General features: G+C 45.9%; 1 protein-coding gene across 1 annotated transcript in view; it reads left to right on the forward strand.

The window, feature by feature from the left end:
* Positions 1-1,195: 1,195 nt before the first annotated feature.
* RTN1 (reticulon 1) overlaps positions 1,196-16,053 on the forward strand; it is a 115,685-nt gene continuing 100,827 nt past the window's right edge. The window contains exon 1 of the mRNA XM_015631595.2: positions 1,196-1,750. Within this exon, the coding sequence (XP_015487081.1) occupies positions 1,561-1,750 (190 nt within the window). The 5' untranslated portion in view covers positions 1,196-1,560. The remainder of the gene's footprint in view (positions 1,751-16,053) is intronic.

Here is a 16,053-nt window from a genome sequence, read left to right on the forward strand (position 1 = left end):
GAGAAGAGTTTCAGGTGTTCCAGGCCAGGTTGGATGGGGCTTGGAGCTCCCTGGCCTAGAGGAATGTATCCCTGTCCATGGTAGTGTCTTGGAACCAGATGCTCTGGTTCTCAGAACTCCGAGATTCCTTTCATCCCAAACCACTGTATGATTCTTAGGCAGCAGCAAGACAGAGTGAGGATAAGGGTGGCAATTCCCTGGGAAGATAACACAAATGGAAATCTTCAAGGCTACTTCTGCATCTTTTCATCTTGTGGCCTTACCCTGGATTTCCTACCTCCTTGTCTGGAAAAAAGTGGAAACATGTTCAGTTTTCAAACCCAAGCATAAGCTTGCTGTAGCTGGAGAGGTTCTGGAGCCTGCCTGGGGATGCTGTGCCATGCAAACCACAGCTGGAGACCCACTGCTGCAACAGGCAGAGAACCAGGCAGGAATGAGGTCTCCTGGCTGGGTCAGTTATGCTCCACCTTGTAGCTTGACCTGCCACGTGACAAGAGAGAGGCTCTTCTACAATGCAGGGAATTTGTTCCTTGACCTGTCAGTGCCAGAACTCTGTGTAATGGGGAACGATCCCATGCCCTTTACCTGGGTCCATTTGCTCATCTGTAAAAGGACAGTAAGGAAACCTGTTCCTAGTTCACCTCAGAAGTAGCACAGATTCTGTGAAAGCACAAATCCTGCCCTGTGCTTTCACCTTTGCTGTAACTCATTCTGCTGCTGCTGCTCTCACTGACAGCAAAAATCCCTGATATTTCTCATCTCCTCGGTACACACACATTACTTTTGTGAGGCAGTAAGCAAGCAAATATAATGGCATACACACAAAAAAAAAAAAAAAGAAAAAAGGAAAAAACCGCACACAGACACCTGCTTTGAGTTTATTTTGACAAGTGTCAATAAGCTGCGATCATGTCTCCAGCGCGCCTGCAAACAGAGAGGAGCCAACAGGGTAAACAAACCCAGAGGCACAGTGTGGCTTCTCTCGCTGGGTCAGGGGCTGGGGGAGAGGGAGAGGGGCAGGAACGGGGCTATTTTCGGGTGGGTTTGCTGTGAGCTCTCTGCCCTCTCGGCAGAGCCCGGCGGTGCGGGAGGAGCCGGCGGCTCTCCCGGCGGGCGCGGTGCCGTGCCCGGCTGCGGCGCCTGCGGGATGCTCCGGAGCGCAGGGATGCGGAGGAGGGGGACTGCGGGAGGGGAGAAGGAGGCGTGTGCCTGCTTGCAAGGGGATATTTCTTCTCTTAGTCAAGCGAGCCGATGCCTACCCTGCTGAAGCGGTTAAACGGGGGAGAGCAGCAGCCCGGCTGGCAGATTCCTGCCCTGTGATATGCCAGCCACAGGGTGACGCAAGGGCTGGAAGGCTCCAACTAACAAGCCATTTTCACCTGCGTAATACGCGCTAGTGGAGATACAGCAGCGGCGGCGGCGGCGGCGGCTCCCGGTCCCCGCAGCCGGCCAGACCCCAGCGCGGCCGCAGCACCAGCCAGCCCGGCGGCCACCGCAGCCCTCCCGGTGGCTCCCGCTGCATCCCGAGAGCCGGAGATCAGCGGCCGCCTTGCAGGCAGCATGTCAGCCCCGCCGGACCCCCAGGACCTGCTGCTGGCGGGCACCGGGGTGCACTGGGCTGCGGACGGGGCGGACCAGTACGCGACCGGGGCTCCGCTGCGGGATGGAGATGGGGCTCAGCAGCGGGAACAGCTGGGTTTCGGCTCCGCCAGGGAACACCCGCCCGTTACCATGGCGACTGCATCCCCAGGTAAAAGGCGAGGGGTACCCAGGGATGCTCAACAAAGGGGCCCTGGCAGCAGCATCTCCCGCTTGTCTCGTTCCTGACGCTTCCTCTGTTTTTCTTCCAGCCCGGCTGCTTGGAAACATTGCTAAGGAGTTAGCGAGCGCATGTAGGGAAACAGAAAATAACGAGGAATTGCGGCCTTTGCAAATAGTTATTTTTTGCTGATGTGGGGGAGGGGGGACGCGGGAGCCAGCCAAGTTCCCTAAAGCTCTTTGCAATTTGTCAGGCACAAGACAACCAGATTTTAGGCAAATGTTGAAAGGCATTTGATTTCACCTGACTTGATGTGGATCTGTCCTCATTTGTCCCACACCTGTTCACACCTGGAGTGACAGATCTCGATGGAGTTACTTCAGCCATTCCCCATGCACCTGGAATTCTTGCATGGCCCTTTATGATATTTCAACACGCAGCTTTTAATGGAGTGCCTATTCTGAAATGTTTGTACATTTTGTGCATGCTTTTGGGACTTGTTCATTTATTTGTGGACTTCTTGCTTGCTGTGTTTTCCACCTTTTGAACACTCAGGTGTGTTCCACTTTGGGTGCATTCAGTTTAGGGTGTGCAGGTTCATTGCTTTTCAGTCTATTTTTGGGATGTGTTCAATTTCCCCTGGTTTGGGGCTGCTTTCTTTAGTAGGTGTATTAATAGCAGGTGCATATCTGTCAATGAACCCCAGGAGGCTTCAGCTCCCCATAGCTTCTGGTTGAAATGTTTGGGGGAAAATATTTCTCTTTCCTTCTTGGTGATAATTCCCTATTTTCCTTCCCAATGCTGTCTGTCAGAAAACCCAATCAGCCAGAAGCCCCAGCCCTGTGGGAGCTGATGCATCCCATCTCACTGGGAAGTAGATGTTTCCATTACAGAGCCTGAAGCATTAAACTTGTCTTGAGTAAGTTGCGGGTCAGGGCTCGGGACAGGAATCGATCTCTGTTATGCAATAGCTGCAGGAGCATTAGGAACTGCGTTTTTGGGCTGAGTCCCTTCTAATCCCCTCCAGTCAATCAGCACAAAGAGTAGCTGGCCAGGAACAGCCCAGTCTGTGGCTACGTGTGCTGTTCTGCTCATCCCCACACACGCGGGGTCTGAGTGTGCATCGGTGCTGGTGTGTGCTCCCGACATGGATGTTCCCCTGTTGCCTGTCTGTCTGCTCGATGTGACCGAGTTCAGGGGTAAAACAGGATCTAACACCCCTGTTTTGTTGTTTTGTAGCTCTAGGCAGGCAGCTCAGCTGCTGATGTGCTGCCCATTCGCTGAGCTGAGTGTTGGGTTGTGAAACGTGACTTTCTGCTGGAGGCAGAGGCAGCTGGCTGGGAATGTCAGGCTGCCTGAGTGTGTGAAGAGGGGCAGGATTGGGGTCTCCAGGTAGGGCTGCCTCAACCATTTAATGACACAAAGAAGGGGGGGAAACGAGTCTTGTGAGCATTTTTTTGTTCACTGATGGATAAAAATATGGCCATGCTGAATCTTAGTGTACAGAACAAAGAGGGGTGGTCTCTTAAACTGTGTAAATCACCATTTAATGGAATCATTGTGGAACTCCTTACACTTGATGAAGGCTTCTTCAGGCTTGACATACCTGTAGATTTACACTTAGAGAATGCAGAATAGACAGACAGAAAGAAACTAAAAAGAAGAAAAAAAAAAGAGGAAAAAAGGAAAGAAAGACAAAAGAAAGAAAAAGAAATGCAAAGAAAAATTCCAGCTTTTGGAATCCCCTGTACAGGGCCTTAGATGTGTTTGTTTGTTTGTGTCAAACTGTGGCAAGGTGGAGGAAAAGCGAGTGATACAGACCCTTTTTTTGGTGTTTGCTGGCTGTGGATTGTCAGGCTGTCAAATCAGCAGTACCATAAGAGTAGTAACGTGCTTTAAACATTTCCCATTTTGTTTTCCCTGCTCAATAAAGACCCGTTGTGTGGCTGTGTGCGTGTCTGGCTGGCCATGGCAGACAGAGCAGCATCCCAAGCAGTGCAGCCCTGCGCACGCAGTCTCCCTCTGTTTGTGGCTGCAGCAGCTGTATTTCTGTTCCACGCTACCTAGAGAGCCACGACTCCCGCCCCCTTCACCGGGGGAAGTAAATAATTTCCTTGTTCTCTCTGTGTGACTAAGTATTCATAAGTTTCTGAATAAGAAGACTGTCATATTGTTGAATATCTGAAAGTGTCAAGCTTTTCTGAAAACTCTTTATTTCTCCTGCTCGGAGAGAGATTCCTGCATAGGAACGGACCCAGCAGGAGATACACAGCTCCAGCGTTTTCACAACACTGCCATAGTCTGCTGTAAACTCAAACACTCCTGACACAATGGGCCATCTGGGGACACTTTAGACAAGGAGCAATCCATCCAAACAAGAGTGAACTGGACAGAATAATTTTCAGGTAGCTTCCCAGCACATCCTGTATCTTCCTCCACACCTGTCAGACCAGTCTTTTTTATTTTTTTTGTGAAAAACATGGTTATGCTTTCCGAGGCAAGAGCAGGGTTTGGAGTCTGGGAGATTCTCTCAGCATGGAAATAACTGAAAACAAATAGTGGGAATTTATCACAGGTTGTGCAGATGTTTTCTTATACAACCTAAAAATTTGCAAACTTTCCCTGATCTTGGCTTTTGTTTTAAGTTTGAAAACCAGCCAGGGATTGTTGAAAGGTTCAGGAATATTTTCAAGCTGGCCGTGGGCCCGGCTGTGAGCCAAGCTGGCTTTGTGTCAAAACCTGGTGAGTGGTTTCTGAATGATGAAAAGCAATGGATTTCACTCCCCATTCTTTGGATCAACCAAAATCGGCAGTGATTGAGACTGCAGAAAAGAATTCCCACGAGGAGTGGAAAGCTGAGAGATTTCTCAAGCAAAGTCAGGGTAACAGGGAGCTGCAGATCCCACATCAGCCTCTCCTCTTGCAGGGCTCCAATGAAGATAAACTCCAGTAGCTTCTGGGCAGGGATAAGGCTGTTTCTCAACCTTTTATCCTAGGCCCCTGAATTTTGCTGAAAATGTCTCTCTTCCTCAAATGCAGAGTTTTCTTCCTTCTCAAAAATGAATTTGGTTCAGGGTGAGAGGACGTTGTAGGCAGCTCTTGCAAGGACTGGTGAGCAAAGCGGTCCTGAAGGGCTGGTGAGCAGTTTCATGTTGGTGAAGAGAGCCCCATGTCACCCAACACACCATCTGGTCACAGATTCTGTTATTTTATTTTTATGCACCAGCAGTGATTAAAATCCCTTGACAGGAATTATTTCCAAAAATATTACACAGACTAACAGGCGTTCCCCAGGATAAATACATATGGTTTCCTCCAGAGAAATGGCAAAATGGAAGAGTGGACTGTACCTCCATACTGGATGTGGTCTTCAGGGAAAAAGAGCAGGGAAAGGACAGGAATTCATACAAATAGTGATTCCTGTGTAAGGATCCGGGAGATTTTATGCAGCCTGGTCCATGGGTGGGTATCTGTAGGGTGATACAGTCAGTGGTGTGATGTCCCCATGTCCATGCAGCTGCCAGCTTGTGCTCACTCCAGGCTTCAGACAGGCCACAGCAGTCAGGACATCCCTGGCATTCCTGGCCTGTTTCCAGCTGCCTCCAAAGTCAGGTCACATGTGCCCAAAGGAGAGGGTGCCATGGGGATGGCATTAATAACAGGGACATGTCTATGGGGATGCAATGGGATGGTGAATATGACCTGTGGGAACCCTTCTGGAGCAGCATCCAGGGGTTGGCTGGGGTCCCCTGGGGTCCCTCAGTGGTGTGGAAGCCCTGTGCCTGTGGGAGTAACAGCACCCTTTTGGTGTGTGCCAGTGAGGGATGGAGGGACTCAGAGCTGCTTGGATGAGGCAGATGAGTTGAGGAACAGCCTCTGCCTGCTGAGGAGCAGTGGGAGACCAAATCCCAGGAGTGTTTCATGCTCTGATAGGTGCAGATATAACACAGAAGACCGTGAGGGCTGTGGGCTCCCATTGGATGAGGACAATCTCTAATGTCAGTGCTTTAAGTAAAGACCTTTTTAAAAACCCTTTCTAATCCACATGATTTGTAGAGGCTGGGTTTGAAGAGATGTGCAGTGTACCCATGTGCTCTCACCATGAGCTAACCCACCAACCCACCCCTCTGCCTGCAAGGGACTGCAGTGAGGTGCTCCTGCCATAAGCCTGAATTTGCATTGATAATTCTGCACCAGTGAATCTCAATTTATGGTTTCTCTCCAGTTACTGGCAGCTTTGCACCTCAGCATGAAAGAGATTTCTGTTTTCAGGCAGGCTGAGAGCCCCATGGCTCACCTGGGTGGAGAGAAGCAGGCATGGACATGAATGTCTGCTCTGCTTGGGTTTGGCACTGGCACTTTTTGAATGTCAGATCCTGGACATATGCAGCAGATTCCCCAAGACAACTGACTCTTTGTGGCCTTCCCACCCTTCCCAGGTGTTGCCCTAGGAGGATCTCCCTCTCCCCAGGCATCCATAGCAATGTGCTGCTCAAAGCCACCACGCTGGAAAGGCCAAGATCCAAACCCTAATTTCTCAAGTTGCTGTAGAAAAGTCTTGGTATGGTGGATTCACTGCCCTAAGCATGACACAGGGGAGCCTCAGCAGGTGTTTGGAAATATGTCCTGAATTGCCAGGCAATCCTGCTCAGATTGAACCACCTGAGGCCAGATTTAGCCTCACTATGGAAGAGTACATATTCATGCCAGTTCTACTACCTACATTTTAGTCCTTCCTGATTTAGAGAGCTGAATTTAGTGTTTTTCTGCTCTCTGGATTAGCCACTCAAAACTTCTGATCTACTGCTGTGAGTGTAGGGGACGGGGATCATTTGGTGGAGGTTCTTCCCGTTCCCCGGTGTTTTATTAGTGCAAGCAGATTTCGAAGAGGGACAGAAACAAAGTGGATTTCTTCTCAGATCTTTCTATTCTTGTAATCCTCATGAAGCTTGAAAAAGTAGCCTAAGCCCACAATGAGCCATCCAAAAAATAAAAGAAGGAAAAGTTCTGTTGAAATGCCATCCTTTACTGTCCTTCATGCTCACTTGAGTAAAGTCAGAGCAGTGGCTCCTGTTGGGCCTCTCCAGAAATGCTCTGTATTTGGGGTGCTCTCAGAGATGCCTAAAACTCCTGGTATAGAATCTGTGCAGCAGTGTAGTTCTCAATTCCATACAGATCAAAATGCAGCAGGTTTTCCCCTGTTCCTCACAGGGATGCAGATAGTTCTGTCTGCTTTTACTGCCACAATGATGGATTTTCTTCAGCCTTCAGAGTTGCAACTGGGTTGAGGAAGAGGATGAGGCAGATGAAAGAGCAAAGTAGTACCAGGGAGGGTGACTCACCTGCCTTATTTTAATCTTCATCACTCAGTAATGAAATGTTTTATTTATAGGCAAGGAACAGAGGGGGAGAGTTTGGTGAGGAGGAGAATGGCGTGGAGGGGAGAGGCTTTGGATGTCCCAGTTACTGCAAGTGTTGGGTTTTGTGAGTTGCAGTATTTTCTGGGCTGTGGATCTCCCCAGGGCTGGGTGGTTCATTATCTCTCACTGCTACAAGGGTCCCAGGAGGCACCTCTGTCTCCTTTTTTTCTTCAGCTCTGGAAATGCCACTCAATGACTTGTCTTAGGCCTTATTTTTACCAAAAATCCTGTATTGTGCAGGTTTCAGTCTGTCTGGAAAATGCCTGTGTGTTGTCTCTGTTTCAATCCTCCCAGAAAAGTTAGGGCAGATCCCACAGGTCTGTTTATCATGTCCTCACAGACCATCCCATGAAGGGATCCTGGCCCAGCTGCATGGCCTGGATTGGTCCAGGATGCTCAGGATTAGAATGAGGCTCTACTTTCAGTCCTGAGGCCTGAGCTGGCCCTGAGACCTAATTATTTCCTTCTCAAGTGTTTTTGCTCAAAGTTCCTGAAACAACCAAGGAGTTGTGCTGCAGGCCCACATCATGAACAGGGAATGGAGTTTTTTAAATGGGTGACTTCTTGGACTTTCCCTCACTCTCCTTCCTTAGTAGTTGGTACCTGTAAAATGGGGCAAGTATGCACTGAGATTTTTCATTTTTAATGAAAAATAGCATTTATGTCCTCATGTCTGTTCTTTGTGTGCTACTCTCTTACTTCTAAATCAGGACTGCTTACAAAATTCTGGGGGTTCTTATTTTTCTTGTTTGTTTTTTGTTTTGTTTTGTTTTTTTCCAAAGAGAAGGTGGCTTCCACATAGCAAACCATGTTTCAAATAATGAAGTATTATTTGTAATTAGTTTTCTGACTTAGGAGAAGCTGTAGAGTTGGCATGATTCAGCACTCAGGAGCACACCTCACATTTAGTGTTCTTGTTTTTAAAGATATTTCTGATTTATGGTCAGTTTATTCCTCCAAGAAACCTGGTACCTTCTACAGTGAGAATAAATACTTGGCATGCACCTGCAGGTCTTGAAATAGAGAGGACCTTAATCACCTATTTCAGTCCTCCTTCTTTCAATGAAGTATTTAAGATTCTAATTTTATGGAACATAAGTGCATTCTTAACTGTTATTAAAATTAGGATGGTCTTGAGCATATGCATAAAGGTGAGCATGTTTGGTTTAATTTAAGAATAAATGAGGTACAAGATATATCATGTATAAATTGGCTTTATTACCCATTAGACTAGACTGCTTCAGGACATTTGCATGTAAAATAGAAGAACCAGCACTTACCCATCTCATTACATCACTGTGAAAATTAACCTTTAAAGAGATCGAAAACTTAGAATGAAAATCATAATCATGTTGCTGTTGCTTATTTTGATCTGTTGCGTGTGTCTAGGTGAGAATAAAAATTGTTAGAAATTACTTCATCCTTCATAAGACTGTCACTTTCAAATATTGAGGTGTTACCTCATAAACATTGGCTTTGTACTTTAATATTCCTTAAGAGCGGGCTTTCCCATCTTTATTTAAATAACAGCCGATAAAAGAGTTATCTGCATATTTCTTTCACTGCTGTTACGAGCCGCTTGCCCTTGATACAGCCTCCTGCTATCCTGAAATCTTGTATGGGAAAAGGTAGCTGGTTCTTCAGAGATGATTTCAACACAATTTCCACAATTCCCAGCTGCAGCATTCCCAACACGTCCCCACACAGCTGTGGCTCGCTGTGAGCAGGGGATGCAGGGCTGCAGCGGGGGGTTTGCTTGGGTGCAGGAGATGATGGAGCTGGGAAGATGCTTTCTGCAGACCTCCGGAATTTTGTCAGCTTGAGGCTTTTCTGTGCCATTCAGGACATGAGTTGTATTTTATTTTTCAGCAGTGTTGAATTTATTAACTGCAGCTGATTTATTGCCGGTAGCTTTAAAGACATTGAAGGGACTTATTAACTGTGGCCAGTAAAAAAGCAAATGCATGGGGCAGCTTTGTCAGGCTGGAAACTTTCCTGCTTCCAGTCCCTCAGGATCTTGTGCTTCTCATCTCTGAGGGATTTTTTTCTGTGCAGATTATCAGTCCATGTCTTGGGTGCACATGTGGGTTCCCCTGGTTGAGCCCTGGGGCTGAGAAAGAGGAAACACCAAGTCTGGCCAGGGCTTGGAATCCCAAAAACAGCCCTGGGTGCCATCCCTCACCCCATCAGAGCACCCATGGACATTTCAGAGTCACAAATGCAGAAGTTACAGATCCAGATGACGTCCCCAGCTTTCCCTGCACTGTATTAGTCACTGGCTGCATGATCAAACAGAAATCCTCACCCTGCGAGCTGAGCTGCAGCACAGCTGTGCAGAGAAGGGCTGCAGACAGCCTGAGCCATCTGAGTTGGTGCTGGTGCTCTCCTGTCGAGCCTGGGCCCCTCCACGCAGCTCCCAAAGCACTCAGGCCCACCTGGGAAAGAACTGCTGGAGGGACAGACTGCATTTAAGGGCTGTGATCAGCAAGAGACTTCTGCCATTCACAGGCCTAACCCATCCCCTAAGTAGGGGCCTACCCCCCACAAACTTCATTTTGCATCTCAGGAAGGTGGCGACTCCCTCACCCCACACGGGTTTTGGTGCACACAAAACCAGCAGAGCAGCTCTGCTTGGAAATATTTTTAATGCCAAGCTCCTGGGCAGGCCAAAGGGCTGGATCCTGAGCACAGCCTAAAGGCTGCTCTAAATCTGCCATGGCTGTTCAAGGGTTCAGCTGTTCCCAGGTCAGCTGCATCCCTCTCCCTGTGTGAGGCACCGAGCCCACGGCAGGGTTGGGAGGTGAAAATCAGTGTCCCAACTCTGCTCTGATCTCTGGAGCAGCATCCCCATTTGCTTTCTGGGAGGGGGAATGAGGATTCGCAGTTACCAGCTCTCCGCTGGCTACTGGAACACGGAGGGGTTTTAATTCCAATCATTTTAATTGGGTCTTTCCCTTGATGTCCTTAATGCAGGGGCACAAGAGATGCACTTGCTGCTCACGTGCATAGGAGAGGTTTTGCATTTCATGATATTTTTATTGACTTCAGCACTGAAGCACGATGCAACACGCTGGAAATTAAATGTGCACTTCAGCTGAACTGGAAGCTGAGCTGCTCTGTGCAGGTGCAGCTGTGTGAGATGAGCAGCAGTCATTTGTTATTCAGAGACTGATTTTAGTAAAACTGGAAATGTCTTCTCCCGCTCCTTATAAAAGTTACAAAAATGTGTATCACAGTTTTTTCATCTTCTGTTTAGTGCTCATCTCTGTCTAAGGGTGTAGCATGCCTGTCAGTTTGCTGGGTTGGGGTTTTTTTTGTTTGTTTTTTTTTTTCCTTTTATTACAAAAGTTTATAGCTTTGGTAAACATCATTGAGCAAATGCTCTAAACTGCAATATTGCTGTGCACTTAATTTTAATTGAGAGAGTCGCCTTTGATGTAGGGTTAACTTAAAGCTGAGGCTGATTCCTCTCTTTTGCAGCTTTTGCAGTTCTTTAAAAAAAAGACATAATGCAGCATTTATGTAGTTGCTGATTTCTCTACTGCTCTGGGAAATTATCACTGGAGTGGAATGTAGAATTGATTCCTCAGAATTTCCTGCTTGTCCTGAAAATCTCTGTTCATAATTTGTGATTCTCAGAGCATAATTAGTTTGTAGGAATGATGTTGGGTCCAAAGTTAACCCTCCAAGATGATGTGTGAGAGTTAAAATCCCAGAGTCACCTCCTCTGAACACAATGTTTATGGGAAAAAATAAAATAAAAGGGGTTTGGAATCTCCGGGCAGTAGTTCTATTTGTCACTTTAACTAAGAAATCCCTATAGCAAATTGGTTGGTAAGTGGAATCTTTGTTGCTTGCAAGAGAGGGTTTTTGTAGATTCTTAGTGTTTTAGGTGGTATCTATATTTTTTTAGTAAAAATTTCTGTGAGTGTTTAATGTGGGTACATTACACACAGGACTGAAAAGTCAAATAAGTAATTAATTGGGCAGATGTGGAGTCATTAAGTAAAACCTGGATTACTTTTACATGGATGAAATAGGAACTCTGCCTATGAAAATGTATACCTGCCTCTATTGCCAGGAGAAAGGACTGAATTTCCTGAAATTTAAATGTTTTTAGAAATTTGACATCAGACAAAAAAAAACCCTTTCCACAAAATATACATAGATTAAAATATTATTAATAAAAATAGTGAAATCTTGGAAATAAGGGCATGTATATTCTAATTATTCTCAGATCAATTCATGTTTCACCTCATTTGTCTGGCAGCAGCATTTAGAAAAGTACCTTTGCTTTTAGAAGAAGACATATATTCCAAATATACATGAATTCCATTTTGAAAGCACTAATTCCAGCCTGCAAAGATCTTTATAATTTTAGAATTGCCATGTCATGCACATTTTTTCTGTTGTGGTTTTTTATTTATTTTTTTTTTCCCCTACCCTAACAAACTCTGCTGGAGATTATGGAGGATTATCTGAGCAGTTATCATAGTAAAAGCCAGTTGCCATTTTGGGATTTTTTTTATTTTTTTTCCCCCCTCCAAGTCCTTTTGACATTAGCTTTTATAATTTGGTGCTGTGTAGTGGAAGTTCAGGTCAGAGCTGAGCAGACAGGCCTGGGGATTAATGCTGGGTGAAATATATGCAATCTCCTTCCACTTTGAACGTGCTAAGCAGACCATGTATAATCCCTGGAATATTTGGTAGATCTGCCAGGCCTTGAAGATGGCATTCCTAATATTTGTCTAGCTACATGTATTTTTACATGCTTGTCCCTCCCTGTGCCATCCAAACTCTATTCAAAAGTGAGGAGAGGGGGCTGAACAAAGACTGAGAAGTAAATGTACCATTCCCTGGAGGAGATTTGAGAGTTTGGGCTTTTTTTTTTCTTTCCCCCTCTCTCTCTGCTGTTGCTTTTTAATGAATCGTTCTTCTAACCTACTTTAAATTGAGCTTCTAGCACGCTGGATGTTTTGCAGATGAATCATACTGTGCAATGCACTTATGCATATCTGCTGTGCAAGTACATTGTCAGCTTGTATTTGATAACCTACCAGCAAGCAGGATCTTTTTTTATGGAAGCTTGGGATGCTAACGTCGTTCTCCAAGTGAGAATAATGCAACCACTGTTAATAAATCAGCCTGGGTCCGAGGATGTCTCACCACTTTTGCTGCATCCTTGATTAGCATTATTCTCAGAGGTATAAATTAAAGAGGAAAATATATAATCTGGGAAGCTTTCCAGCATCATCTTTGAAAATGAGAGCTCAGTCCTTTGCTGGGATTTCTTTGGTGGAGGAATGCTAATAGCAATGCTGAAGTTGTGCTCTGATTGCACCCTAAAGAGTAGGAAGATGCACAGAATAGCTTTTTTTTTTTTTTTTCTTTGTCATCAAGATAATTTCTGATGTGATCTGCACTGGGTGAACAGTTTTCTACATGGTTCTGTGAATTGATCCCAGAAGTGCAGCTTCAGTCACTCCCTTTTCTACTACTTGTTCCCTTTGTCTGACATCTGCATAGAATCTGGTGCATGTTTTCCCACCTCAGCCTGCAGACAATGGCCTGCAGCAGCTAGAGAGTGGACACAGCTCCTCTGAGACATTGGCCAAAGCCTGGGCTTCAGCAATAGAGATTTCAGGAATTTCTTCTGACTGTTCCTGCAAGGTATCGTCACAGCCGGATGGCAACTCCTGACACCTCCCTCTCTGCCAAGGGAAGAAAACTGCTGCAGAATGTGCTGATCTGCAAAAAAAACCCAAAAAAACAAAAACCAAATTTGCAGGGAGGGCTTGATTTTTGCAATGTTCCAGCTGTGGCTGTGCTAAATGAGCATAAAGGGGAGTTTTCAGCATATCAGCAACATGTTGGAAATGGAAGTGCCACATCTTCCAGCACTTTCTGAGTAAGTTTTCCCCTTCCCTGATTGAGTCGTTGGCACTGACTGGAGCAAGGAGTTTGGCATGTTTTATACTTGGAGTCTTGCTGTATAATGTCTGTGTTGCTATTTGCTTTCCCTTGGCCAGCTCTCTGCCAACATCTTCCTTTGCTTTCCAAGAGATGGCAAAGAGCACAGAATGCAAGACAAAGCTGTTGTTCCTCAGGTTGTTTTCTGGGGAGACGTGAGATACCTTCATTACTATTTTCCTGATGGAACATCTGATCCACAGGAGGGTGAAGAGTCACAAAGAGCAGCCAGGAGCTGCATTTGAGCTCAGTCTGGGTCTGATGAGGTCCAGGCAGTGCCAGGCTTCTCCAAAGAGGTTTTGGCTTCATCATCAGAGACTCAGTTTACAGGGCCTCTCAGCTGAGACTCCAAAAAGTCATTCCTCTCCCCTGAAAAAATGTAGGGCAGTTATTTTTACTTAGCTCCTGAAGATAGTTCATTTTTTTCCTGCATGCTATCACTTTTAAATTAATATTGAGGATCCTTAGTTATGTTTTACAAAGGCATTCACCCTTCCAGCTCAACAAAATAGAGGGAATACCATGTGCTATTTGTCAGCTCTACTGACATGGGTAGATTTGCTGAAACAACGTGTTTCAACATTTCCAGACATTTTTCCTGTGGAGCTTTCTCTTCCATAGAATGGTTTTCTGTTTCCCCTTGATTTGAGATGAAAAGAAAATTGAAAATAATATGAAATTTTCCCACAGGACAGAATTTCTTTAGCAATAGCTCAGCTTCTAGGTAATGTCAGGAATAACACAAACCACTGTGATCAGTGTGCTTAATTTCAACTCTGCATTTATGACTTATTCCTTGACATTTCTGTCTGAGGAATAATGACATGAACACACTTTACTCTCAGCTTGAAAATACCCATTAAAACTGAGAGCTACTGCAACAGCAAGTAGGATTTGTGAGCATTTCTTTAATGCAGTCAACAGGGTTGTGACCTTGGTTCTCTGTCACTGGAAATGAAATTGCCTCCTGGTCCAGCCCATCTCATCGCTGCCAAGCTGTAGCACCAAGCAGGTTATTTTCTCTTTGAGGCAGATGACTTTGCCAGCACTGTGCTGAAGAAGACAGGAAGTGTTCCCCAAGCCAGCAGCTGCCCAGGGTCCTTGGTTTTAATATAATAATTATCACAGAATCATAAATCATAGAATGGAATGGGTTAAAAACCATCCAGTTCCAGCCGCCCTGCTGTGGGCAGGGTCACCTTCCACTATCCCAAGGTGCTCCAAGCCCTGTTCAGCCTGGCCTGGAACACTGTCAGGGATGCAGGGGCAGCCACAGCTGCTCTGGGCACCCTGTGCCAGGGCCTGCCCACCCTCACAGGGAAGAATTTCTTCAGAATATCTAAACTAAACCTACCCTTCTTCAGCTGAAGGCCATTCTCCCATGTCTTATCACTGAATACCCGTGTCCAAAGTCCCTCTCCAGCTCTCTTGGAGCTCCTTCAGGCACTGTAAGGGGCTCTAAGATCTCCCTGGAGCCTTTTTTCCTCCAGTCTGAGCACCCCCTCTCTTAGTCTGTCTTTATAGATGTATTCCAGACCTGTGGTAGCTCTCGGCTGGACTCATTCCAACAGGTCAACATCATTATATAGTGCTCCTTCTTTACTCACTTAAAAATGTGACTTGCCTGTTGATGCCAAGCAAGGGAAGGAAAGTGAGGGAAGACAGCAAATTAAACTCTTTCTTCTTAGTCTCTATACAAAACTTTCCTTTTGGAAAAGCCCTTCCCTTCTCACGCTGTGAGCAGGAAAGCAATGCAGCTCCTCATGAGCGGGAAGTGAAGCCTTTAGGAGCCATCAGGTTCCCTTTCCTGACCCTGAACTTGCTGTGCTGCTTGCTTTAGTCAGCTTTTCAGAAAAAAAAAAATAAAAAATTGTCTGTTACAAAAGTTTTCAACCAATTTCAGTCCTGTTCAGCTGGACTGCAGCAACTGCTAGAGCAGGTAAAATCCAAATTTTACCAGGAGCCTTCTGCTCCTGCCTGCTTCCAGCACCAGGTGTCCCAGGCTTTTGTAACTTTTAGAAACAAAGAGCCAGATGTCAGCAAAAAAAACATGTTGAGCAAAGATTCTGCAGAGCTGCTCACTCAGATTTCTGGTTACAACTGCTCTGCTGTGCAAGGCACAAGCCAGTTTCTGAGAAAATTAATTAAAGAAGCTGGTTTCTAACCTTGTCCAACATAAAGTTGAGAGGGAAAGGGTTGTTTGCTCCTGGTGCTTGGTGAAACTGTCAGGAGAAATGAGCTACACTAAAAATCAGTGTAGGCAGAAGGGTAAAATGGTGTAATTACACAGGACTGTCAGTCCAGGAAGGAGAGGAAGTCAGCACAGAGGGGAAAATGGACAGCAAGAAAAGAAATCCCAGCTACTCTCAAGAGTCTGGATTTATCAAGCAATGGATTTCTCACCAGTTTACGAAGGGATGTAGTGATGGGGGTTAAGCTTATAAATTCAGCAGATACTTTTTGGTCCCTATCTCCTGTGCTCACAAGATCTGGAGGCAAAGTTTGCCTGCAAAACCATCTTCCACCCTTTGTTCAGTTGGAGCAATTAACATAATTGCATTTAAAATAAACCCTTTTGAATGTGTTTTTGTTTCTTAGTTATTTCTTTCAGCCAATTGAAAGGGCATGAAATCCCCATTCTTCAAAACAGAGACAGATCTGTTGAGCCTTTCACCATGTGAGCAGTACCTGGAGGAGTGCTGTGCCACAGCAGGACCTGCCTCATGTGCTGGGTTCACTCTCCAGACCCCTGGAGGCTGGCTGAGCTCTCCCAGCTCCTACATCTAGCACTGGGAAACTACAAGGAAGACTGTGAAAAAGCAGAATGGTCTTGGCCACCTGTATAAAAATCTGGAATAAACAGGAGGAGGTTTTGCAGGGACAAGGCACCTCAGCAGGAAGAGC

Source organism: Parus major, chromosome 5, assembly GCF_001522545.3.
Source record: "Parus major isolate Abel chromosome 5, Parus_major1.1, whole genome shotgun sequence".
NCBI classification, from domain to species: Eukaryota; Metazoa; Chordata; class Aves; order Passeriformes; family Paridae; genus Parus; species Parus major.